The 24,387-nt window shown below is 47.7% G+C and overlaps 1 protein-coding gene and 1 non-coding gene across 3 annotated transcripts in view; both read right to left on the bottom strand.

The window, feature by feature from the left end:
• Nucleotides 1-24,135, bottom strand: part of PNPLA1 (patatin like phospholipase domain containing 1) — a 43,089-nt gene extending 18,954 nt beyond the window's left edge. The window contains exons 1-3 of one of the 2 annotated variants that reach the window (XM_033094183.1): nucleotides 23,377-24,135; nucleotides 2,472-2,704; nucleotides 926-991 (exon numbers count right to left, since the gene is read on the bottom strand). In XM_033094183.1, coding sequence (XP_032950074.1) covers nucleotides 926-991; nucleotides 2,472-2,704; nucleotides 23,377-23,581 — 504 coding nt within the window. In that variant the 5' untranslated portion in view covers nucleotides 23,582-24,135. The remainder of the gene's footprint in view (nucleotides 1-925; nucleotides 992-2,471; nucleotides 2,705-23,376) is intronic. The other variant, XM_033094184.1, reaches the window with a different exon arrangement.
• TRNAV-CAC (transfer RNA valine (anticodon CAC)) lies at nucleotides 264-337 on the bottom strand. The gene has a single exon. It is a non-coding gene; the product is annotated as a tRNA-Val (tRNA).
• Nucleotides 24,136-24,387: the final 252 nt, after the last annotated feature.

Below are 24,387 nucleotides of genomic sequence, written 5' to 3'. Positions count from 1 at the left end.
GCCTTCCTCTGTTGAGATCGGGCTCCCTAACATTCTCCAGGACACCCCTGACATGGCCTCACCACTGGCCGCCATGTGTCCACTCTCACGTCCCTTCCCCTCTGGGGCTTCTCTTTCCTCAACTATGAACAAAGGACCCCAAATACGGCGGCTGTAACTTTCTGGGACACCTGAGAAGTACACAGCTGACATGCAGGATGGGATCCATCTACAAGCTGAATCTTTTTTTGTTTGTTTGTTTTTAAGGAGGGCGCAGCTCACAGTGGCCCATGTGGGGATCGAACCGGCAACCTTGGTGTTGTGAGCACCATGCTCTAACCAACTGAGCTAACCAGCCACCCCTACAAGCTGAATCTTAATCTCTGGATTTTGTTTGCTTTATATATAAAATGAGGAGGGGGCATGGGTTAGACCCTCCTACTCAGAGTGTGGTCCATGGACAAGCAGCACCGACATCAGCTGAAGCTAGTTAGAGGTGCAGAGGCTCAGGCCCCACCCCAGACCTACTGGATCAGAATTTGCATTATTTTACAAGACCCCCAAGTGATTCATGGGCACATCAAACTTAGGGAGGCACTAGCCTAGATGACCTGGAAGATCCCATCATTCAAGATTCCAGGTCCCAATATTGCAGGGTCTCTATTCTCTGCTGTCTGTCAAGTCTGAAAACATATGGCAAGCCTGTGTTGCCGTGACTTGCTGGGCTGAGAGGAGCCCATCCTAGTTGGGGAAGTCCATCTTAAAGCCCCAGAAAGACATCTATGCTGGCAATTCTGAGTAGAAAAACACAAGCACCTTTGCAATTCTTGGTCTTCCCACTGAATTCTGAGCCCACCCCTCTGGTCACCCAGATGTGAGTCACAGTGGCCCCCAGGCACGCATGGATCCTGGCTCTCCCCTCGCACCCTCACGCTGAATCACTCACCACACCACGGTAGGTTGGAGGGATGAGGCCACAGTACACGGGGACGAAGCAGCTGCAGTACAGGGCCTATGGGGGAGGAGAAGGCTGAGATGCCTGGGGCCCTGGGAGCCAGGTGGGGAGGGCTCACCTGCAGGCCCCTGCGACACTGCCAGCCTGGCCTTCCTTAAACCCAAGGTGGAGGGCCTTGCCCTCCACCCAAGTTCAGCTTCTCGCTGATCCCTAACTAGCTGGGTCCTTGGTAACCAACTTGTCAGTCTGGACCTGATGTCCCAGCTTTAAAGAGAGAGGGTGTCTCAGTGATCTCCAGGGTCCCTTCAAACACCAAATTTTCATGAATCCAATGGGACTCAACCACCATTCATGTGTATCCGGCTTGGGCCAGGCCATGGTATCAAAGTAGGAGAGATGCCCACCCTTGGGAATGCTCAAAGAGGGAAATAAGCAAGCAGGTGACAGTGCAGGGGTGACAGGTCCTGTGATGGATGTGAGTATGGACATTGTGGCCTCAAAGGAGGAGCACCCAACCGAGGGCGTGCAGGGCAGGCAGGTAATGAAGGAACATTCCCTGGCAGGAGTGATTGGTCTTGTCAAGCAGGTGAAGGGGAAGGAGTAGGCATCCCAGGCAGAGGGCACAGCATGTGCAAAGGCACAAGGGCCTGCTCTGTGTGTGGTTTGCTCTGGTTGACATAGGTAGGAGTGGGAGGTGGTGGAAGAAGGCTGGGGGGAGAAGTCTTGAAGAGCTGAGTGCTAGTAAACCCAGGGGAACGTGAGGCGGGTGGAGGAGGTATCCAGGTCCACTGCCTGTTTACCCTCTACCCCCAGGATCATGACCAGGCCAGTGCGGGGACGTGAGGAGGGGTGGCAAGGGCCTTGCATTCAGGGGATGGGAGGGGAATAGAAACGTGGGATGGAGGGTCATGCAGCTTAACGCCTTTGTCATGAAAGAAAATTTGGTATAGCCACAGCACTCTCCATCAATAATAATTCACAGCTAAACTTTATATTGAGCTTAGAACAGTGCACTGTTAGCAGGCACTTTCCTAAGTGATAACCCATTTAGAGGTAATTCAATCTTTTTATCAAGGGCCATGGGAAGAGGGGGGCGGGGAGGGCTGTACACACAAACTGGGAGTACTACAAGGGGGACACAGGCTGGGAGGCCCTAAAGGAGACATGGGGTCTCTGTAGGTAACACTGCGGACTCTGAGAGGCTCCAGGATTCATACCAGGGCAGAAGCAAAGTGGGGGAGGGGCTGAGCCCCTGGGGACAATGAGTGTTGAAGTCTTGAGAGTGGTGACCAAGTCTCATTTGTCTTAGGCTTGTCTCTGTCCATCTCTTCTAACAGTGTGCCTGACACAGAGAGATGCCAGAAGGATGAAGTGATGGAAGGACTAGGGAAGCAGAAAATAGAAGGGAGGCAGACAGGTCATCCCGCGGACCAGTCAAGAGAAGCAGGACCAACCCTCCAGCCTCTCTTTCCCCGCCCACTCCCTTAGGCACCTCCCACTCCTGGCCCCGCCCCCACTCTCGGCCCCGCCCCCTCGCCTCGATGAGTTCTTCTTTGGACGTATACTCTGAAACCACAACGCTCTCTCCATCCGTTAACCGAGTGAGGCTCACGTGGAGCTTCCCGGTGGCGGCCTTGTAGGAGTCCTCAGGCAGGACCTGGTACAGAAACTGCCTCATCATCTGCACCATCTTGCAGGAGGGGGCCAAGGGCCCCAGGAAGGATTTCTTCACCTCGGCCACACCCACATTGAGGTATCTGAGGTACTCATCTGTGGAGGAAGCAGAGAGGAGCAGGCAGTCAGCTGCCCGAGGCCAACAGAGGTCAATGGCGATTTTCCATCTCACCCTGCATCCAACGATGGGAAAACCTAGAATTCTGAAGCAGGGAAGGGCTCGTTCTGCACACAAGGAAAGCGAAGCCCTGAAGAATGAAGTCACCGGCTCCAGGGAGCCCACAGCTGGTCAATGGCAGAACTAGACCCAGGCATCCTGACTCTGTTAATATGGCAAGGGACCATTTTCCTACCCCAGAATAGCTTTCCCCAACTTCCTGTCACCACTCCTGGACGTCCATCACCAGACAATATTTGCGGGTCTTAGAGGCTTTTTGTTCCATATGAGATTCCTATCAAAACACGACACAGTTGAAAGCCTTCACCAAGGTACCGCTCCCTCCCCACCCTCCACATTGGCTTAGTGCCAGCTAAACCTGTGGGCGGGGTGGGGGTGCTGGACTTGAGGCAGGTGAATTGCAGGGAGGGGTGAACTTTGTCTGGAAACCATCGCATCATCCTTCCTTTATGGCCCCTGATACAGACCTGAGAGGGAGAGGGCCCTGAAATATGGAACACAGCTGGGCCAGACTGTGCTGCAGGCTTCCCAGGAGGGGCAGATGAATCTTCTTCCTCTTTTGGAGAGGAGCACAGCCAGGGCACATGTGCCAGATGGGGTCGGAGGACAGATGTGCCATTCGGGGGTGGGCCGAGGAAGTGAAACTTGCCCTCCCCCAATTCCCAGAATCCCACCAGGGAAGTTTGGATGGCAGGCTTACTGAGAAGTGCTATCATGCTTGGTTCTCACAACAATACTACGGTGTTTCCCCGAAAATAAGACCTAGCCGGACAATTATCTCTAATGTGTCTTTTGGAGCAAAAAATAATATAAGACCCAGTATTATATTATATTAATTATATTATATTAATTATATTACATTATATTATAAAGATCCGGTCTTATAGTAAAATAAGACTGGGTCTTATATTAATTTTAGCTCCAAAAGCCGCATTAGAGCTGATTGTCTGGCTAGGTCTTATTTTCGGGGAAACACGGTATGAGATAGACATTTCTCTCCGTGCTCTACTGATTAGGAAATTGAGACTCGGAGAGATAATATAACTTGCCCAAGGTCAACCATCTAGTAAGTGGACAAAGTGGGTTTTTAATCTAGAGTGTGTGACCCTAGAATCCATGTTCCTTCCACTAAACTAAGTCACAAGCTTCCAGAACCAGTCCTGTACCTGCTTTTTTGCCGACTGCTGCTGTTAATTTCTACCTCATGCAAGCTGTCTGGGAAAATCAGGAGTGGAAATATCTCTAAAAAGGACTGCTAAAATTTTTAAAACAAATATTTAATAGTAAAACATCCTATACAGAAGAACTTTCTTACAATCAATGTCATGTAGCAATAGCTACTTGGGAAGTTATGTGGTCATGGAGCTCGCTGCCACTAGAGGTAATTGAGCAGAGATGGGACAAACCCCTTGGTCAGAGAACATTAAAGGGATTCCTAGATGGCCAGGAAGGGCTAAGATTCCTTCTGATTTCGAGATTCTGGGGTTCTCACGGAGCCTGACAATCTATCTGGGAAGTTATCAGAGTGGATCCTGTTTTCCTATTTATAAATAGAGCAGCTGAGGCAGAGAGATTAAGTGATTTGCCCAAAGTCACATACAGCAACTGGGGGACAAACCAAAGCTAGTGACACTCTACTACTCTTGTGTTTTACAGTTCACAGATTATTCCTCATTAATCCTGAAGGTGGATAGAATTAGGAGCTTCAGCATCATTTACAGATGTAGAAACTGAGGCAGAGAAAAGCTAAGTGTCTAGCCTGAGGTGAGACAGCCAGGCAGTGTTTGTTCTGACTCCAACCCCACCTTTTTTCTCTGGGTGTTGGATTGATCCCAGAGACTGAGCAAGCCTGGGTTGCCATGGTGACGGCCTTTTACTCACCAACATTCAGAAGCATAGCTGCATATGTGTAGTGGGGGGACTGACCTGAGCAACAGAGCAGTCTTAGCTGTCACCCCCTTAGAGGGGAGGGTGCCCCTGGAAAGTGGGAAGGCCCGCAGTTGTACCGAGTTTAGCTTTACCATGTGCCAACGTTTTCCCTCAAGGAGAGTGGCCCCAACCCACCAGCAGGTTATGAAACAACTGAGCTTTTGGATAAAGGTGTTGGGTCACTGAGTTCTTGCCCACAAGACCAGTTGGGATGGGCTCAAACCAGGGTGGGGTCATGCTGCTTTTGGAATTCTTAATGAGCACCTTGAAGTGGCCCTGGAAGGGTGGGTGGCCTTTCCCACAATGCCTCGGAGCCAGGAGCACCTGGTTCAGCTTGCCCATACACTCCAAGATTCCCAGCAGAAGGTGCTCGCTGGGACCCAAGGAAGGAAATCTGTTCGTATTGCACAAGAAATACACGTTCATTGCGGTGGGGGGGGGGGGGGAAGGGGGGGCCGTGGGGATTTTAAATGCAGATAAGCAAAAAGAAAAAAATTCAAATGTCTTGAATTTTTTGTCTTGAATCCCTCCACCCACAGATTAACATTTGGTTTATGTTTTTCTAGACTATATATTTTATATTTATAATAACTTATAAGAATACTTTTCTGGAGTCAATTTATTTACAATATTTTGTAACTTGCTGTTTTCACCTAATAAATCATGTCTTTCCACATCAATAAGTACCCATTTATAACCTAATTTACAAGCAGCATGGCATGCTATTGCAGGGTTATAAGATTATTTATTGAGCAGTACCCAAAAGGGGTTGGCTATTTAGTTTGTTTCCTTGCTTTTATAAACAATGCCACAATTAACAATCTCATGCTGAATTCTTTGCCTGTGCCCTCACTTATTTTCCTTAGGATAAATGCATAGAGGGTGGAATGCTAAGTCAAAGGCATGCATATGTAGTCTTATAATGCTTATTTTAATCGTGGCTTTTGTATATTATCCATGTACAGTCAACTCAGCTCTTCAGGGTGGTGGTGGGTGACAAGGGTGAAGCAGTGGCCACGATGATAGAAACAGTACAGACATCTCCAAAATACTTACATCTGAAAAGGGCGCTATCTGGAAATTAACAATGCTCTAAATGTGTAGCCAGGGAGGGAGGAAACAGGAGAGATTGCCTGATTTCTCCCACTCCCTCAGGTGCCCAGTTTAATATTTTTTCCTTTTGCTCATTGGGGATGCGTACCAAAGGATGCCTTTATCTCTGCCTCTCCTTGCTTCTCTTCTGATCTCTGTCTGTATGTCTCTGTCTTCAGAATCTCTCCTCTCTCTCTCTCTCTCTCTCTGTCTCTCTCTGTCTCTCTCTCCCTTCTCTCTCATTGTCTCTTTTCCAAGCTGAGGGAAAAGCAATGAATCTTCTGGTGAAACAAGTCTCTGCCGGTAGAAAGTCCAGTGTTAAGCATGGCAATTGCTGGGTGCTGCAAGGAGGGATAAATTTAGCTTGTTTCTTTATGCATCTCTGTACTTTCCAGCACTTTCTCCCATTTAAAGGCCTCCTTCCAAGTGCAGGTTGCTGGGCTCTGAGACTCAGTGGCCCACACCGACCACAGCAAGATGGGATTTCAAAGCAGCACCACAGGAAACTCAAGGTTGGCTGCTGTCACCCCCAGCCCGTGCTCCTCACCTCCTCTCACATGTTTGTATTAGGTAAGGGTGAGCCTGTCTCCCAAGCCAAGGAGATTCTCTGAGCGCTGGTCCTTGTGGTCCTTCTCCCCCTCTTTGGCCTATCACGGTGCTTTGCCCACAGAAGCCCCTTCAGAAACCTTTGCTAGAAGCTGGGAACTCCTCACGGGCAGGATGGGCCATACACACCTACACTCACCAAACCTCTCAGGACACTTGGTAGGTGCACAATGTTTGTTCAGTGTGTGAACGAGGAAAATAAAAACCTGACAGGGAGGAAAAGCAAATGATGGAAGCACTCACAAGGAAGAGCTGCTTGACTTAATTACCCAATAAAAGCTTGAAGGCAAGATTATCTCAGATCGATGGAGAGATAACATAGTTAACTGTTGATAAGTGTGGCCAATTCACCAGGTTTTATGAGTCTATAGTGCTAAAAACTTCAGTAGAAAAATAAGTAAATAAGATCCTGGGACTGGAAGGCCATTTGGAAGTCGCTCCACATCTCAGCCACTCAGAGTTTTATGTTTTTTCTATGATCAGATCCATTGTTTAGAGAAAGCTCAGGCTTTGGAGCCAGATAGATCTGGTTCAAATCCCAGCTTTGCCATCTACTCTCTGGGTCATCACTGGCAAGTCAAATGACTTCTTTCAGCCTCAATTTGCCACCTATAAAATGGGATTAATAATAGTTACCTTACTGGGTTATGAGGCAGATAGCTTTTTAAATGCCTTCCCATAAGAAATGCTCAATGTGGATTATGCCAGTAATTCTGCATGTGACCGTGGGTAAGCCTTCTTAATGTTTCTGCATTTCAGCTTTCTCATCCAAACAGGGGACAATGATCCCTGCCCCTCATCTTTATCAAGGTGTGTCCAGGCTCACGTGTGGATGCAATAGAGCAGAGTAAAAAGCATTGCGGAGATGAGAGTGTGTATCCCTGTTTCAGAGTGTGATAAGGGGGGGGGGGTGCGTTAGGGGCAATGCAGTGTAGGCACAGCTGGCAGCAGTACTGCTACCCCTGCCAACTTCAGGACCCCACAGATCTAGTAGGGGAGGGGGGCGGGGTAGAAAAATCATTGACGGAGAAGGAAAGGGATAACTAGATATGTGTTTATCTTATTTTTTGCTTAAGTGCCTAACGTTTCCCTCTTCTTGAGGACAAAGATGGTCTCTGTCTGGTTCATCGCTTTCCCCCTAGCACCTGATAGAGTACCTGGAACATGATAGGCATTTAATAAACATGAATGCATGAATAATGAATAAACGAATGAACCCCAGGAATCGAAGGAGGGAGGGCACTGAGGTCCAGAGAGAGAAGCTATTCAAGGTGACTCAGAGAGTAAAAACCACTTCTCTTCCCATCCTCTGCTAGGCCTCTTGCTAAGTGAAAAATCCTAGAAAGATGGGCATTTGGCAGCTGACAATTTAAATTGCTGGGGATCCCATTCACAGGATGCCCAAATTAGGTTGGCTGTGTGGGATGGATCTGCCGTGGAGGATGAGACTATGCAAGCCTCAGTCTCCCGCGGACTGGTAACCTAGCAACAACCTCCGGCTCAGCCAATCACTGCGAGGAGCCTCCCGCCGCCTGCCTTACTCCCTCAGCCACCAGCGCGGTGGGCGCCGGGGAAGCAGGAGACGCCGCAGCCCCTGGGGAGGCGCCCGAGAGCAGAATGGCTTTCTCAGGAAAGCCCTGCAATTCTCGGAGCCCCTGTGAGGAGTCTGCTGCTCCTAACTGGTCCCTAATCGTAGGCTGAATTAGAGGCTGCATTTATTTCCCTGTGGGTATATCTTGACTGCCCTACTCCGCTATTGTAATAGTATTATCTTAACAATAGCCGTTTACTCAAGCAGGTTTTCACACTTATACTCTTGGTTTATCCTCAAGAGTATAAGTGAGCCCCTGAACGACAGTAACCCTAGTTTTTCACCATTTTATTCCTATACTTCACATTGCAGGGGCATTGATTGAGAAACAATTTGGCTTGAAGCTGCAGTGTCGCCCCTGGAAGGTCCACAGAGACCCTCTGGGGCAGTGATTTTTCAGTCAGGGAGCCTTTGTTCGAAAGAAATCTGAAGTAGAAACTCAATACATAAAACAGTTAAAATCAGGACTGTTCGGGGTTGAAGCCACGCAGGGTCTCAGACTTGTCTGTTTGTTCCACCCCACTCTAGGAAGAAAGCCCCTGAAACTCCTAAGATTCTAGGAACCGAAGTCAAAAATACTAACCTAGACCAATTCTCTCATTTTACAAGTAAGAAATCCAGTTCAGGAAAAAGATGAAGCTCAGTATGCATGGCTGAATGTCTGGCTGGCTGGCTGGCTGGATGAATGGATGGATGGAGAAATGAATAAAGGTCTCACAGTCTACCTTAGCATAAGCCAGAGCTAGAATGTATGAGAAAATTAATTTGTCTATTTTGTTCTGAATGCATTATAGGCGTTAGCCAAAAGCAAAACACTAGTAAGCACTTAAAAAAAATCAAAAGACAATACTTTTTTATGGATAACAATCCACATATACCTTTTTCTACCCTAAGAAAAAGAATTGGCTTTAAAAGTTTACTAAAGAATTGGCTTTGAAAGTTCAGATTGTCTTCTGTTAGGTTGCCATGGAAACAGTAGTGCCTAGCACTGTTTCCTCACCTGGATTCTTATCAAGGTGCGGTAAGGCTCTTTCCCAGAGACTAGCCCTCACGCTGGCCCCATGTGCCTCTCCAGAGTCCAGGCACAATCTCCCCAACTTTTCACTGAAGGATCTGCTGATCCTTGAGATGAAACAGGCAGAAAGGGAATGTGTCTAGAAAGTTCTCTGAAAGCTCACAATATTGTCAGGGCCATTGCCCCTGCTTTTTTTCTCTCTGTTTTTGTGTGTGTGTGTGTGTGGATGCAGAATTCCCTTTGGGATTCTGCTTCAAGGTAAAAACTAATACTGCCCCCCCGCCAGGCTGGGGCCCATCCTACCACCCTATGGACTCGCCCTGCACTACTGAGGGGACACTGGGATAACACAAGAGCTGGGAACTAGTTACCTTCTAGTCATAATATGTGTGTGTGTGTGTGTGTGTGTGTGTGTGTGTGTGTGTGTGTGTGTGTGATGAAGGGACCGCCAGGTGAGGCTCTGCTATTGAGGAAAAAGGTCCTCTCAGAGTATGTCCTCATTTGGAATTTGCTCAAATTAGAGCCCCAGGCCTCCCTCTTTCAAAACCATGCTAATTAAAGTTCATGTCTGCTGACTGGAGTTACACACTGCTCTAGCCATCCGAGACCTCAGTTGGTTGGGTCTGTTACCTGAGTCTCACTCCAACTATGTCACATGAGTCTGGAAGTCCTCATGAAACCCACCCTGCCGTTCACTGCTTTTACCAGCTACCACTGATTGGCACCTCCTTGGTGCTGGGTGCTGTGTCAGGGTCTGAGACCTCATTGTCTCATTTAATCTTCATGACATTCCTTTGAGGTAGGTACTATGGTGATCTCTCCTTTATAGATGAGGAAACTGAGACTCAACTAGTAACTTGCTCAAGGTCATATAGCTGAAAAAGAGCAGAGCCAGGCCTTGAGGTCCTGAGGATCCCAAAGCCAGTGCAATTTTCACAACAGCTCACTGCCTCCACCTCTCAGAGCCTCTGTTTCCCACTATGAGGCGTGGGGCTGGTCCCATGAAAACTCTCCGGACCTACCTCTCTAGGATTTAGTTTAGGCACATCTTCTAAGGGCTCAGATGTCCCTTGCAGACTCTCTTTCGAGCAACAGAACCCAAAGCACATCTTCAAAAGTATGCCAGGCCTGTCTCTTCTCTCTTCTCTCACACAAAGTGCACAATCCTGCTTTTCTCCCCCCTACACACACTTTTTTTTTTCTTAACCATCTATGCAGACCTCATCCTAAAGCCCAGCTTAAGATCTGGGCCTTCTCCTTACCACCTGCCCTGATCACCCCCACTGTTAGCTCTCTCCCCCCCTGCTTGCTGTCTCCACCAGTTATCTCAGGCTGTCTGAGCAGCCAGTCCTATCTCTCTAGCTAACTGCATTTCTGAGGACGCGGTCTATATCAAGAACACCCTTCTCCCCCATTATTGCCTAGCTCAGTGTTGAACACTTAGTAGGTATGCAAGAAGGAATACATTCATTATCTAATGTTCCATAAGCAGGCACTATTTCTGTTTTGTTCCGCATTGTAGCCCCAGCATTTAATTCAGTCCCTGGAACACTCACTGTAGGGAATTAATAAATGCTTGCTGAATAAATAAATAATGAATGGTAAAGAAGAAAAATGACTGAAGGAAGGAAGGAACTGAAGACTGAGATCAAAGAGTGTCTTCTCTACTGAGCTGATAGGAATCTTTCTGACCAGTGCTCAGGAAGGTGGAATTCTTCAGTGACTCAGATGGATTTGGCATTGTGATGGGGCAAACCACAGAGCAGTCTGCTCTGTCAAGCCTGGTCCTAACTCTTGTCCCCACATCGATGGACTCAAGACCCTGAATTAGGGCTGAGAAAGAGATTCGCTCTTATGTGGCGGTGTCGTCACAAGGACACAGTTGGGTTACCCTCAGGATCCATGGGTCAACTCCTGACTTGAATGGTCCAGAGGTTTGTTTATTGTTTGTTTACCTGTTTTCCCTGTAGAATTGGAAATGGAGCGCAACTATCTTTGCTGAATTTGATGCCAACGTGAAACAAAGAAAACAACACTATTTTAATACTCTCGGAGTGAGCTGGTTTAACAATGGATCTAACCCAATACGGTGCAGGATCCTGGATTGGATTCTGGGACAGAGAAAGGACAATAGTAGAAAAACTGGTGAAATCTGGACTTAATAGTAGTGTACCAATGTTGATGGCTGTGTGTTGACAAATGCCCCATGGTTATGTAAGAGGCTAACACTAGGGGAAGCTGGGTGAGGGATATATGGAACTACCTGTGCTATCAGCACCCTTTCTCTAAATCTGACAGTAGTGAATACCAAGTTTAGCATTGTTACAGGAAAACAACACCGATTAACCAAGGCTGTTAGACACACAGTGCCTGCCACTCAGCAGGGGCTCAGTTAATGCCTGCTGCTGCTGTTGTGGGAAAGGATGACATACGTCACCTGCGTGGGATGCTTTCCAAATAGCCAGTCAGATGTTTCTGTTGTGTAACCAACACACTTACAGTTTTACCAGAGTTTCCATTCAAGTCCTTTCCACTTAGGAGCCCAAAGGACTGTTTGGGGAAAATAAATCTTGATCCATTTGGCTGGAGAGGTTACACATATAAAATGCAAGTTTGAGTGACTTGAAAGATACTCATTCTAACGTGGTGGGGGAGTTATAACTACAGGGTGACAGCATTTCTACAGCGTGTTATAAAAAAGTCTTTTTTGCGTATATCATGTCATTTGATCTCACTTTCTTAACCAATGTGCATGCAAATGATAGCTTGGCCCACGGAGTTTGGCAGGAAAGCTGTTGTGTTGCTTGCAAAGCAACTTCTGAAATCATGATGAAAGAGGATGTAAAATGTAGAAATTAAGAGATCCCAGGCTTGGCTCTGTTGTATAAACCTGAGAAAATTATCTAATGTCTCTTAATTCCTGTTTCCTACTTGGGTATAAATATAGTAGCTACTTGACAGGGTTGTGCGAGGATTTTGCAACATTTGAGCACAGGGTCTGGCACATTGCGAGTGCGTGAGAAATAGCTATGATTGGCGTGACGCTAAGATGTGAATGAGGACGGGGTACCTTTTTACAGAAAATGTTGCCATCGCAGGCAGATAAATAACTCCGGGAATGATTTTTTGATGAAGACAGTTTGATTCTGAAAATGCACCCAGCAACCAGGACTGACCTCCAGGTTTCATCTGAGCAACACACACACATACACACACACACACACACGCACACACACACACACACACACACACGCACATGTACCTGCAACAGGGAAAAATGGAGGTTTGCATTCATGTCTTAAAGAACGTTGGAGAGACTTGTAGCTCCAGCAGTATAGCTGAAAAAAGGAACTCTTCCGCTTTAGGAACAACAACAACGACTAAAAGCCTGATACAGAATAAAATTGTGAGATGTGGTTGAATTCACAAGAAGAAAAAGAAGAAACGAAGGAACTGAAAGCCAGTGTCACGAAAGAGAAAGCTGATGATGTGGTTATCAGACCAGCAACTGGCAGGCACAGGGGCTGTGGCCCTGGGCTGTGTGGGGGGGCATTGAACAGACTCCCCTGCTTAAAGCCAGGACCCTGCAACAACTGCTGTCCCAATGAAAGGTGCCAGTGGCTTGTCTCAGTCCAGGGCTCTAGGAGAAAAAAAAGCACAATTTCCCATAAAACCTCCAAGTCTGCATTATGTGTGGTGTAGAGCTTGGATTGACAAAACCTACAGGGTAATTACCATGAAACTTGGTCCTGAGTTGGTGGTTACCCTGGGTGCCTGGCCAGGACCACTGCAAACCAGCTCAGACTGGTCCTTCCTCCACCCAGGCCACACAGAATTTCCATAGAAAAACCAAATCCCTTGAGCAGATGAGCCCACAATTACAGTATTTAAAATATTAATCAGACCAGGTTGGAGTCCAGTGCTCTTTCTTTTAATGTTTAGTAAGTTACCTAGGACATTCTTCCTAAGTTTGAAAAATGCTGCTTTACCTATGCTTTTCTATTTCAAGATAATTTGCTTTTCACTTACTCTTCCATTCATTCATCATTTATTCATCAAAGAGTTCCTTTGTGACTAAAACTTGCCAGGCACTTCTTTTGTTGTGACTTCTTTTGTTCCTCACTGTAGTGTCCAGGGGCTGTGTTCCCACCCCATGTTACAAATGGGGAAACAGAGGCTGAGGCAGGTCACCGGCTGATCAAGGACTCACAGCGGTTAGTGGCAGAGCCCGTTTCCTGCCCAGGACAGCTGCCTTCCTTTCCGAGAATGCAGACACGTTTGCACCGCCAGGATGTTATACCTGCGGATCTCCAGCCCAGTCCTGAGGAGCTGCACTCGCCACCAACCCTGGGGTGTCTTATTCCTTGACTGAGTGACAAAAACAGGCACGCGGGTGGCCCAAGAAGGGAGTTGCCAGAGCCAAGGTTCTCACAGACGTAGTCTTGTCCTCCCAGTCCTGGCTCCTGAGTCCCCAGTGGGCCCACTGCCCGGAACACACCTGAGCCACGTGCCAGTGATAACAATGCCTTCAGCTGCCCTTGGTTCCGGGGCCCCAGGAAGCCTTCTGTCACTGGGAAGGCAGGAGCTGCTGGCGGCAGGGCTGGACCAGTGTGCGAGGCAGACCAAAACTCCAATGGAGTCCTGTTTCTCCTCGGGAGGAGCTGTGCTTGGTCCTGTGTGCTCAGCTTTGTGGATTGCGGCCCCCACTGCTCCCGGGTCCTCTCATGTGCTTTGCAAGGTCCTTTGGAAGCCCATGTCCTGTCCAGGACAGCTGCCTTCCTTTCCGAGATTGCAAGCACGATTGTGCCGCAGGGCTGTTGCACCTGCTGATCTCCAGCCTGGAACACTCACTCTTCCCAGAGCACACGTGGCTCTCCCTCCCTTCCTTCCATCTCAGAGAGACCTCCCCAGACCAGCCTGAAATGTCATGCTTTAATCAGTCACCATGCCCTTCGCCTGCTTTGTTTTCTCCATTGAGTGTGCATGCTGACACTTTTCTACATGTGTGGTTATTTACAGCTTGATTTCACCGAGAGAAGGTCACTCCATGAGGGCAGACAACTTTTTCTTGTTCATTTCTGGATCCCCAGGACTTAGAATGAATGAAGGGTGAATGGTCTGTTTTACCATTGTAATTCAGCCAGGATCTGGTCCTCAACTTCTTTGCCTGCACATTGAGGGCATTAGGCTCAAATGGTGGCCAAATTAAAATCATCATCACCATCATCATCATCACTGGTGTACTTTCTTTAAATAAAACGTTAGAAAGAACCCCCATGTGAAAGACGGACAATAGCAGGGCTACACTTGTTGGCCCCAGCACTCCAGCGTGTCCTCTCCTTGCTCCTCGCTCCTGCCTCTCCCTGCCATGTAGAACCCTGGGGCTCCTTGGAACACAGTTTGGAAACCATCGGCCAAAGTGATGTCCACCACCCACTAGTCTCTTCCTCTCCCAAAGTCTAAATACAATCACTTTTAAAATGAAGGAGTTGGAGACACTGACCTTCCTTCTGTGACATGCTAGTATTATAAGTCATAGCCATAACTGTAGAAAATTATCCAGGAGCCAGGTAAACCACAAAATAGACATTGCAAAGACAGTTAGTGGCATGCCTGCCAACATCCAGCAATTGTCAGGAGTTTATTGAGCCGCTCTTATTTTGAGGAGCAATTTGTGGGAGCATGGGACGCATAAGACCTCAGATTGCTCAATCAATCTCGTTGATGAGATGAGAAACGACATCTGAGACAATTAAGACAGCATGTCATCAAGTGCTAGAATAGGTGAGTAGGTTCTGTGGGCAAACTAGAGGTCATGGAAAGAGCATGCAGTGGCGCAAAATAGGAGAGTTCTTGGGAGGCGGTGACATCTCTGGAGAGAAGAAGAGAAGGTCATTCTAGGTAGGGGATGCAATGGGTGCTGACGCACTGCTCAGGCTTCCCAGCAGGATGAGACACTCATGCCCCCAGCTTCCAGGTGGGCAGCCTGCCAGTGGTTCAGCACTGAGCCCTTTCCCAGCCACCAGTCTGGACTTGACCTTGTGGTTATGGAGTCATGGTTTGGTCCTAGGCAGAGACAGAGTCTGTCCATCACCATCCTATCAGCAATTATTGTAATTGTGGCAGAGACTGCTAGTTTTCCCCAGTATCCATTCTTTCCTTCTTCCTTAGTAATTGAACCTCCAATTTCTAGGTGGACACATGGCCTCCCAAAATAACTTGTATTTCCAGACTCCCCCGCAGTCAGGTGTGGCCATGTGACTAAATCCTGATCCATGATATGTAAGGTGATTGATGTGTGTCACCTCCAAGGCCTGCCCTTAAAGGGAAGAGGCGTGACCTCCCCCTACCCTTTTCCGACTAGCTGGAATGCAGACATGGCAGGGAGCCCCCTTGGACCGTGAGCAACATGATGGAAGGAACCTGGGACCTTATTCTGTGGAGCCACCAGTCCAGCCTTGCGGGGCTGGAGCATAAAGACCACATGAGCAAGCAATGCTCGTGTCTTGTTGAAGCTTCTGCTGTCCTAGCCAATGCAACTACAGTATCAATCCCTCAGTTTGCACAGCTCATGTGTAGGGACCACTGCTGGTTCCCAGAGGCAGCCACAGGGACAGGGAGGCCGGCATTGTTTTCTCACATTGTACAGTAGCTGAGCTGAGGCTCAGGGTGGCTTGTTCCAGTCACTCACTGCTGAGTGCGTTCCTGGGACCAGAGGGAAGGGAGGGGTGGAGAGAGTTTGGACTTCAGGGTCAGACCAGCTTTGGTCTGAACCCCACCTTGTTCCTTACTAAACCCCACTCTGAAAGACCATATAAGAAAAATGCGTTAGGCTCACAATCTGACTGCAGGGCACTTATGTAACCTTTGTTCTCAGAATCCAGAAAGCCTGCTTTCTAGTCAGTGTTCTTTCCCAGGGGATTCTGGTCTCTGAGGCCAGTGCTATCTCAGAGCCAGCTGGCTGTGGGAGCACCAAGGATTTAGGGCCTGATGGGAATCAGAAGAGACTGTCAGAGGAGGTGACGGCCTTGGGGGATGGGGAGACGTAACAGAGGGAGAGAAGAAAGGAGCTGGCATCCCTGGGAGTGGGGACAGCTTGAACAAAGGCACAGAGATAGGACACATCCTGAGACCACCGTGAGAGAAGAGCTCCCAACGTCAGCCCTAATCGTAGGACCCACTCTTTTCATACTTCATTGAGAGGTTTGTGTGTTTGTCGGGGGAGGTTGAGGCTGGCATTGTTGAGAAGGCAGAGTGAGACTTACTGGAAAACAATTACTGTTTGAGATCAAAACAAAATCAGCCGGTGAGCTCAGCTGAGAGTTAGCTCAGTCCTTTCCTCCCTCCCCTGACCCAGCAGGGGATCAGCCACCAGGGCAGGTGCCTGTGCTGTGGGGGATCAACCAGCCTCGCTCCCCTGGGCTTCTCCTCAGACTCACAGTCCTTACGTGCAGAGAGACACATGCTCTGAAACGCTCCTGCAGGAGAAAAGCTCGGTGAGCCTACGTGCAGCTTTCTGAGTTTAAAGTTGTTTCCAAATAAAAAATATAAAAAACAAAACAAAGCAGGGTAAGGAGTGTGTAGATGAAACCCAGCTGGTAAATGCTGCTAATGGTTGAAGTTAGATGCTGGGTTCATGGGGGTTCATCATATTATTCTTTCCAATATGTTCGAAATTTTCCCACTAATAACTTATTAAAAATCTTAAACTGCATAAATGTTCATAGCAGCATTATTCATAATAGCCCAAAGTAAAAACAACCCAAATGTATATCACCTGATGCATGGATAAATAAACTGTGGTTTATTCCATATGTGGTTTATTCTACATATGGAATATTATTTGACGATAAAAAGGAATCAATACTGACAGGTGCTACAAGATGGATGAATCTTGAAGCCAGATACGAAAGACCACATACTGTATGATCCTGTTTATAGTAAATGTCCAAAATAGGCACGGCTATAGAGACAGAAAGTAGACGAGTGGCTGCCAGGCATTTGGGCGCATGGAGGAATTGAGGGGTGACAGCTAAGGAGTACGGGGATTCTTTTAGGAGATAATTAAAATGTTCTATAATTGATTGTCATGTTGGGTGGACGACTGCGAATATATTAAAAGCCATTGAATTGTACACTTTAAATGGGTGAATTGTATGATATGTAAATTATATCTCAATAAAGCTGTTTTGAAAATTAACGAGAAAGGGGTGGGAGATAACATGAAAAAAGAGCCGGGAGGAGCTTTGGGCCAAGGGTTTCCACCACTTCTCTGAAAAATGGATTGGGTGTGGGGATCGGCTAAGGGAAGGAGGTAGGCCAGCCCTTTAACTGAATTCAGTCTTACTCATTTATGGCCCAGCCAGAGGCCTTCATAGAAAACTAATTATTCATCAGACACAGAATTTTCGTTAACTCAGGACTGTGATGGGCATTTTACAGGTTTCCATGTGAAATGCCTGACCCATTTCCACTGCCTGGTCAGGCATTCATAGTCTCTTCGGGAGACGCTACATCTTAGTTTTACAAAGCACACTGGGTCTCAACCATGGGTGTACATTGGAATCACCTGGGCGCCCGGATTCCACCTCCAGAGATCCTGATTTAATTTGTTTGGAAGAAGCATAGGCAATGAACATTTTAAAAGGTCCCCGAGTGATTTGAATGTGCAGCCGAGATTGAGGATCATTGATTTAATGAAGATTTCTGTTTTTTATAGACTAGTATAGTGTATCAAAACTATGGCATACAGGATAATAAATAGTCTATCATGAAACTTTTCTTTTAGATTTATGTTTCACTGCGTCACAATATAAAAAATACTTCTCAGGCGGCCCGTTGGTTCAGTTGGTTAGAGTGCAGCCCTCATAGCACCAGGGTCGCCGGTTTGATTCCCACATGGGCCACTGTGAGCTGCGCCCTCCACAACTAGATTGAAAACAACGACTTGACTTGGAGCTGATGGGTCCTGGAAAAACACACTGTTCCCCAATAAACTTTTTTAAAAAAATTGATTAAAAATACTTCTCACTGTGGGATTCAGTCCAGGAACCTGGAGACCTCAGGTTTCTAGGTCCTTTTAATCACCACACTAAATGAAAAGGACCCACTAGAGCAGCAACCAGGCACGGAGGGCAGGTGCTCCCCGTCTCCGGAACGGCCCCTTCCATGTTGTACAACTCTTGCTGAGCCAGAAGCCGCCTCTCTGACACTGACATCAACCCCGGACACCAGTCGGCCTGCACACTTCTCTGCCCCCGGATGGCGTCACATCCCCACTGCATGACTATATTTGTTGTCATGCCAAGTCCTCGCTAGAAGCCGAGGCTCCTGCCCAACCTGTTCCTACCTGTCAAACTTCTACTCACCTTTCAAGCACTAGCTCAAATGCCCCTTCCATGAGGCCTTCCACGATTGGAGGCGTTTGTCCCTCCCTTTGCACTCCTGTGCGTTTTAATTTTCTAACATCCAGTTGAAACTTCCTTGTATTATGATTACCTGGTGGTTGCCTTTGAGTTTGAGTAGACTGTAAGCTCCTTGAGGGCAAGGACAGAGTGTCATTCTGTATTATATCTCTGTATCCTCTGCAGAGGCTCGTGCATGCTCAACCCTTGTTGAATGAATGAATGAATGAATAAAGGATTGGCTTGTGATGCAATTTTTATGGGGAGAAAGGTGCCAAAGTAGTAGTATAAGTGGGGTGGGGTTTTAAGTCCACCAAATCCTCTTTCTATGATAAGAAAAAAATTTATTTTTCAATATATATGCAAGTGAAGATTTGAGGCAAGTTCCCAGCCCCACTTCTGACCAGATTGGAAATCCTGAATCACCCACTGGTTGTCATGGAGACCGTCTCTTCTCAGAGGAATGAATGAATGAACAAATGTTTACTGCATTTCTAATAAAAACCAGGCACTGTGTTAAGTGCTTTTACAAACATCTTTATATGCCCCCAAATTGGCCCTATCACAGAGCTAGCCACACATCTCTAGAAGATGAATCCACTGCTGCCTCAGCTTTCACAGGAACAAAACACACAATCTCAGGATAGAAACCCGAGGCTGGAAATGAGAAAAGCCCTGGGGGCCTCATGTTGAAGAATTTTTTAAAAAGAGAAAAACCTCTGGTTATAAGCAGATAGTGTGATTGTTTACACAGAAAATATGAGCTAATCTACCAACAAACTTTTAGAACTATTAAGAAGGTTCGACAAGCTTGCTCAAAACAAAATTAATATGCCAAAAACGTCAACATTCCTTTACGTCAGCAATAATCAATTAGCTTAGAAAATGCCATAGAAAAAAGATCCCATTCTCCATAGCAACAAAAACTAATATATCTATAAAACACATACAAAATCTTTATTGAAGGACAAAAATGTCCAGAAGAAACGATAGACTCTGTTAATAAATGGAAAGATGTCATTTCAACCAAAATCCCAACAGAGCTTTTCACATGGGGGAAACAAAGGGTCAAGAAAAACAGAGGAAATATTTGAAGAAGAAATTGGAACAGGAGAAGGAGAAGGATTGCATTATATGATGTGCCCCTTATTATAAGGCTCTAGTGATTAAAACAGTGCGATGTGGTGCAGAAGTAGACAAATTAGCCAATGGAAGAGAAGAAAGATTCCCGGGACAGACTCTTGAGAATCCAGGAACTTGAATAAGCCAGAGGCAGCATTTCAAACAAGTATGGAAAGAGCTGCCTATAAATGGTGTGAGATAATTGGTTAGCACATGGCAAAATCATTAAAAACCTATGTTTCTACCTCAAACTAGCCGTAAAATAAATTCCAGGTAGATTAACCTAAATCTGAAAGAACAAAATTTTAAAACTTTTGAAAAAAGAAATATAGAAGAAATCATTGTAACAAAGTAAAAATATTAAAAAACAGAAATTGTAAGAGGAAAGATTGATATCATTGACTCATTAAAATTGAAATTTTCTGAATGACAGGCGACATCATAAACAAAATGAAAGGACAAGCCATGGAGTGAAATAAGACAGCTGCGATGTCTGTAACTGACAGATGATTAGTGTACAAACTACAGAAAGACCATCTACAAGTTAAATTAGAAAAATGGGAAAAGGTCCTGAGCAGGCACGTTATAGTAGAGGAAACACAAGTGGTCAATATATAACGCATAGAGATGCTTAACGTCACTAGTAATTAGGATATGCAGATTAAATTAAAACTAGATTGAATTAAACCTGTGCAGTCTGACAGTACCAGGGGTTGATGACATTGTGGGGAAATTCATGGTTAAATTGGCACGACGACTTTGGAGAGTCATTAAGCCAAGCCTGGTATAGTTAACGTAATGCCTGCCCAAGGGAAAGGTTCCATGTGGACATAGCAGACAGACAACGATGCCCGTTGCAGTGTTATTTATAATGACAAAAACTTGGCCGTGTCCATTGACAGAATAGCTAAATGAACCATGATATATACCGGGGGTGCCAAAAAAATGTATACAAGTGGACACTTTGGTCAGTGCTGCTCAAGCAGGAGTTCCCCGTAATCAGAAGTGTCTGGGCGCTGATGGTCACCACTTTGAGCACCTCTTGTCATTTCAGAAGTCAGACATGACTTGTAGTCGTCTTTTGTTATCGGTATATAGTGAGTATTACAATTTTAATACAGTTTTCCTTTCTTAAAATGTGTATACATTTTTTGGCACCCTCTGTATAGTCTTAATGGAATATATGCTGAAAGAGGTAAAAAGCCTTGAATAATGTCAGGAGCCTGAGTCCCGGTTCTTGTTCTGCTTCTAACTGATGATGGGACATGACATAAGTCACTTGTCCCTCGGTGTAGAATGGTGTCCCCGTATTCTCGTGGCTCCCTCCCTCATCTCCTGTAGGTCTGTGTGCAAACCCCACCTTCTCAGAGAGACCTCCCTGACGCCACCATTTATACAACCGGCATCTACACCCCGACACTCCTTTTTCAAGAAGCAGAATGATTTAAAGGGTGAGTGTGTAGATTCTGTCCAGACTTGGTTCAAACCCCAGCTTTACCGAGAACTATTTGTACGACCTTCGACAAGTTGTTTACGCTTTCTGTGACTCAGTTTCCTCCTCTGTAAAATGGAGATAATAATAGTTTTTACCTCGGAGGGTTGTTGTGAGGACTGAATGAGCTCGCATCCCAAAGACTTAGAACGGTGCCTGACATAAAGGAAATGCTAGTTTATAGTAAATTACATGGCAGTTAAAATGAATGAAGTAGCCTGGAGTGACGTGGGTACATCTCACAGGGGCGGTTACTGAGTGAAAAGAGGGGGTCCCACACGCATCTCACCCCCCACCCGAACGTCTCTCCTTTAATCCCACAATCCAGTCCGTAGTCACACCCACAATTAAGTGTCCCTTTCACAGGTTTTAGTTCCTCTCTCCTGCTGTCCATGCCTAGCCACGTAGGTTTTGGCAGTATTCATTGAGTCGAGTTAATTCTGAAAAGCCCTTGAACGCCCAAGGATGAAGACACCACTGACTCTCTCAGGTAGTTATTTTAAGAAGTTGAAATAAAGATGTGAGGAGGGCGGGGGCAGTGGAGCAGGTGAGTGACCTGCATCCGGAAAGGGAGAGAATCCCAGAGGCAGGGTCTCCACAGGCAGGAATCCTGGGAGCCCACAACGAGGGATGGGGGATGTCCCCCCAACCCCTTCTGGAGGCCTGTCCTAGGGTCCATTGGGTGACTGAAGCATCAACTGCCACATTCATAGGGAACTCTGTGCATAAAAAAAGACCTAGAAGGATCTAAGCAGAGCCCTTAGCCCTGGTGACAGAAGGGAGAGTGGGATTGGGGATGAGGGGGCTGAGGGGTCAGTGGAGAGGTTTTTTACTCAATATACTTTTGCATTGCTTGTATTTTGTACAGTAAGAAAGAATCTGTTTGTTGAAAAGAAAAATTATCTTGAAAACCAGAGGTATTCAGTGCACGGGCATTACTACTATTCTTTACAACAAAGACAAAGATCTCCCACCAGCGCACAGGCCCCCGCCCCCAGGCAGGAAAGTGCCCCAGACACCACCTCCTCGCACATTGCAGCTGGCCCTTCAGCAAGTCTCCTTGGCTCTCCCTTCAAAGTACATCCTGAATCCAGTGCTGCTCACCTCCCTCACCGCCCAGCTACCTGCTGTGCTCATCAGTGGCCTAGATCTACAAAAGCCTCTTTGTTTCTACCCTAGGAATTAGGTGCTAGTAGAATCTCCACTTTACAGATGCAGACACTGAGGCACAGAGCCTTCAGTAATTCGCTGAAGTCCGTAGTGTGAAATGGCAGAGCTGGGATCAGCCCCAAGGGGAGTGTGTGCTCTCAGCCTTCCCCCACACTTCCTCCCTCATAGCCTGTGTAGGCCCCCACCTCTCTCGGAGTGGAATCAGAGCGTGCAAATGTCCTTTTCTCTCACATCACTCAGGTCTCTGCTTGGATGTCACCTCCTGCAGAAGGGCTTTCCTGGCCACCCTTTCTAAAATAGCCCCCGCTTTATTCTCTGACCCTCTTCTGCAGTAATTTCATTCATAGATCTTACTTCCCGATGTGAAATCAGAAGGTTACTGGTTTGATGTTTGTTATGTGGCTCCTGTCCCTAGAATGTCTGCTCCCTGGGGACAGGGCTTTGTCCTTAGTGCCTGGAGCAGAGCCTGGCACAGAACAGCAGCACAGTAAGTGAACAAATGAGCTCAGGCAGCCCGTGTGGACGCTGGGTGTCTCTGGGACTAGGTCTAGGCCTGCTGTCCGGGGCTGCTAGGAATGCATCTGCCCCCTGGGTCCACAGTGTGGCCCCATCCTTCTCTCCGGGGCCCCTGGACTAGCAAGGCAGGAGGTGACACAAGAGAGTCCATGTCCTTCCCAGCTTCCTCCCCTCCCTCTGGCTTTCACCAATCCAGCCAACTGAAAGCGGGTCTGACAAATCTATCTCCACCAAGGTGACAAAGACAGGAAGTACTGACCTTGCCAAGGCTATCTGCATTTTGGACGAGACCCAGGCAGAACATTTCAACCCCGTGTCTGACTGTGTCATGGTGTAACTTCTGAGACCAAGATGTTTGAGGGGGATCCTGCCTTTCCTTCACCCAGGCCCCGGGAGACAGGGCCTCACAGGGAAGAGCATCAAGGGAGAGGGAGTGATGGGTCCAAGTCACCTGGTAGGTCAGAGACAGAGGCCTGGCAGACACCAGCCTCAAACGTCGTAGCTTCCCGCTGTCCCATTTGATCCACCTCATCCTTTCCTGATGCCCAGAAGGCCTGGCTTTATTCCCAAAAGCACCCCCCAGCAATCCTGAGGCTCCACTTTGGGGAGTCATCCCCAGAGGCTCCCCAGGGAACCCAGAACAATGGCCTTACCCATCTCAATCCCGCAGATGACCAGGGCTGCAATCACGGCGCCTGCCGAGGTCCCCGCAAAGCGATGAGCTGTGTCCAGCATCCGAGGGGCCAGGTCCCGCAGGGCATCCACGGCCCCAGCCTGGTAGAAGGACAGGAAGCCGCTGCCGGAGAAGGAGATGGAATGAGGGGTGTCTGGGTCCCCCTTGAACACCTGTTCTTCCATCTCCTCAGCCTGGGGCCTCCCGTGGTGGGGAGCAGTCACCCCTCAGCCTCAGCACGGCCTGCTGGAGCTGGCGCCGGCCTCCTGTTGGAACTTGCTGCTGAGCTTCCTTGCCAGCCAGGAGCCTGGAATGTGGCCGTCTCTTCCCGGTCAGCTGGGGCACCCACAGGTGGCTCAGGCAGGCAGTGCCTGGGCCTGTTGAGCTCTGCCAGGAGGCAGCCCCAAAGGCTGGTAAAGGGCCCCAGGCCCAGAACGAGGTGCAGAAGTTCTCCCGGATGTGTGAGCAGCGTCTGGTCCTGCGAGGGCCCCCCTGGCTTCATTGCTTGGCAAGACTCATCTCCGGCACAGAGTCCTCAGCCCTCCGCCCATGCTGGGTACACCTAGGGGCATGCGCGGCTGCCATGCCGGGCCGGCCCAAAGATGCAGGTGCTGCTCAGCCCTCAGAAGACTTCACATACTGAGTTGCAAAACTTCCGCCGATGGTTATCATAGGGTGCCTCTCTCCCTGACGCGCCTTGGCAGTAAAGGAATGAAATGCTGGCCTCCCTCCAGGAGGCCGTGTCCCTCCCTGCAGTGGCAGGGCTGGCAGATTGGCTCTGGGTTTTGAAGGGGACACACTCCCACCATCTATGGCCCTGCAGTTTCACCCCTCCCTGGGCTCCTTCTCCAGGTGGCGTGTTGCACCATTGTTTTCATTTGTTCTTACGTAAGCTCCCTTTGCTTATTCACTTGTTTGTTCACATGCACAATTGGCCACAGGCACAATTATAAAGGAAGACAAGTTTGGCTTCAGGGACCCCACCCATCCC

This window comes from Rhinolophus ferrumequinum, chromosome 3 (genome assembly GCF_004115265.2).
Source record: "Rhinolophus ferrumequinum isolate MPI-CBG mRhiFer1 chromosome 3, mRhiFer1_v1.p, whole genome shotgun sequence".
NCBI classification, from domain to species: Eukaryota; Metazoa; Chordata; class Mammalia; order Chiroptera; family Rhinolophidae; genus Rhinolophus; species Rhinolophus ferrumequinum.
This window is presented reverse-complemented; position numbering and strand designations above follow the sequence as displayed.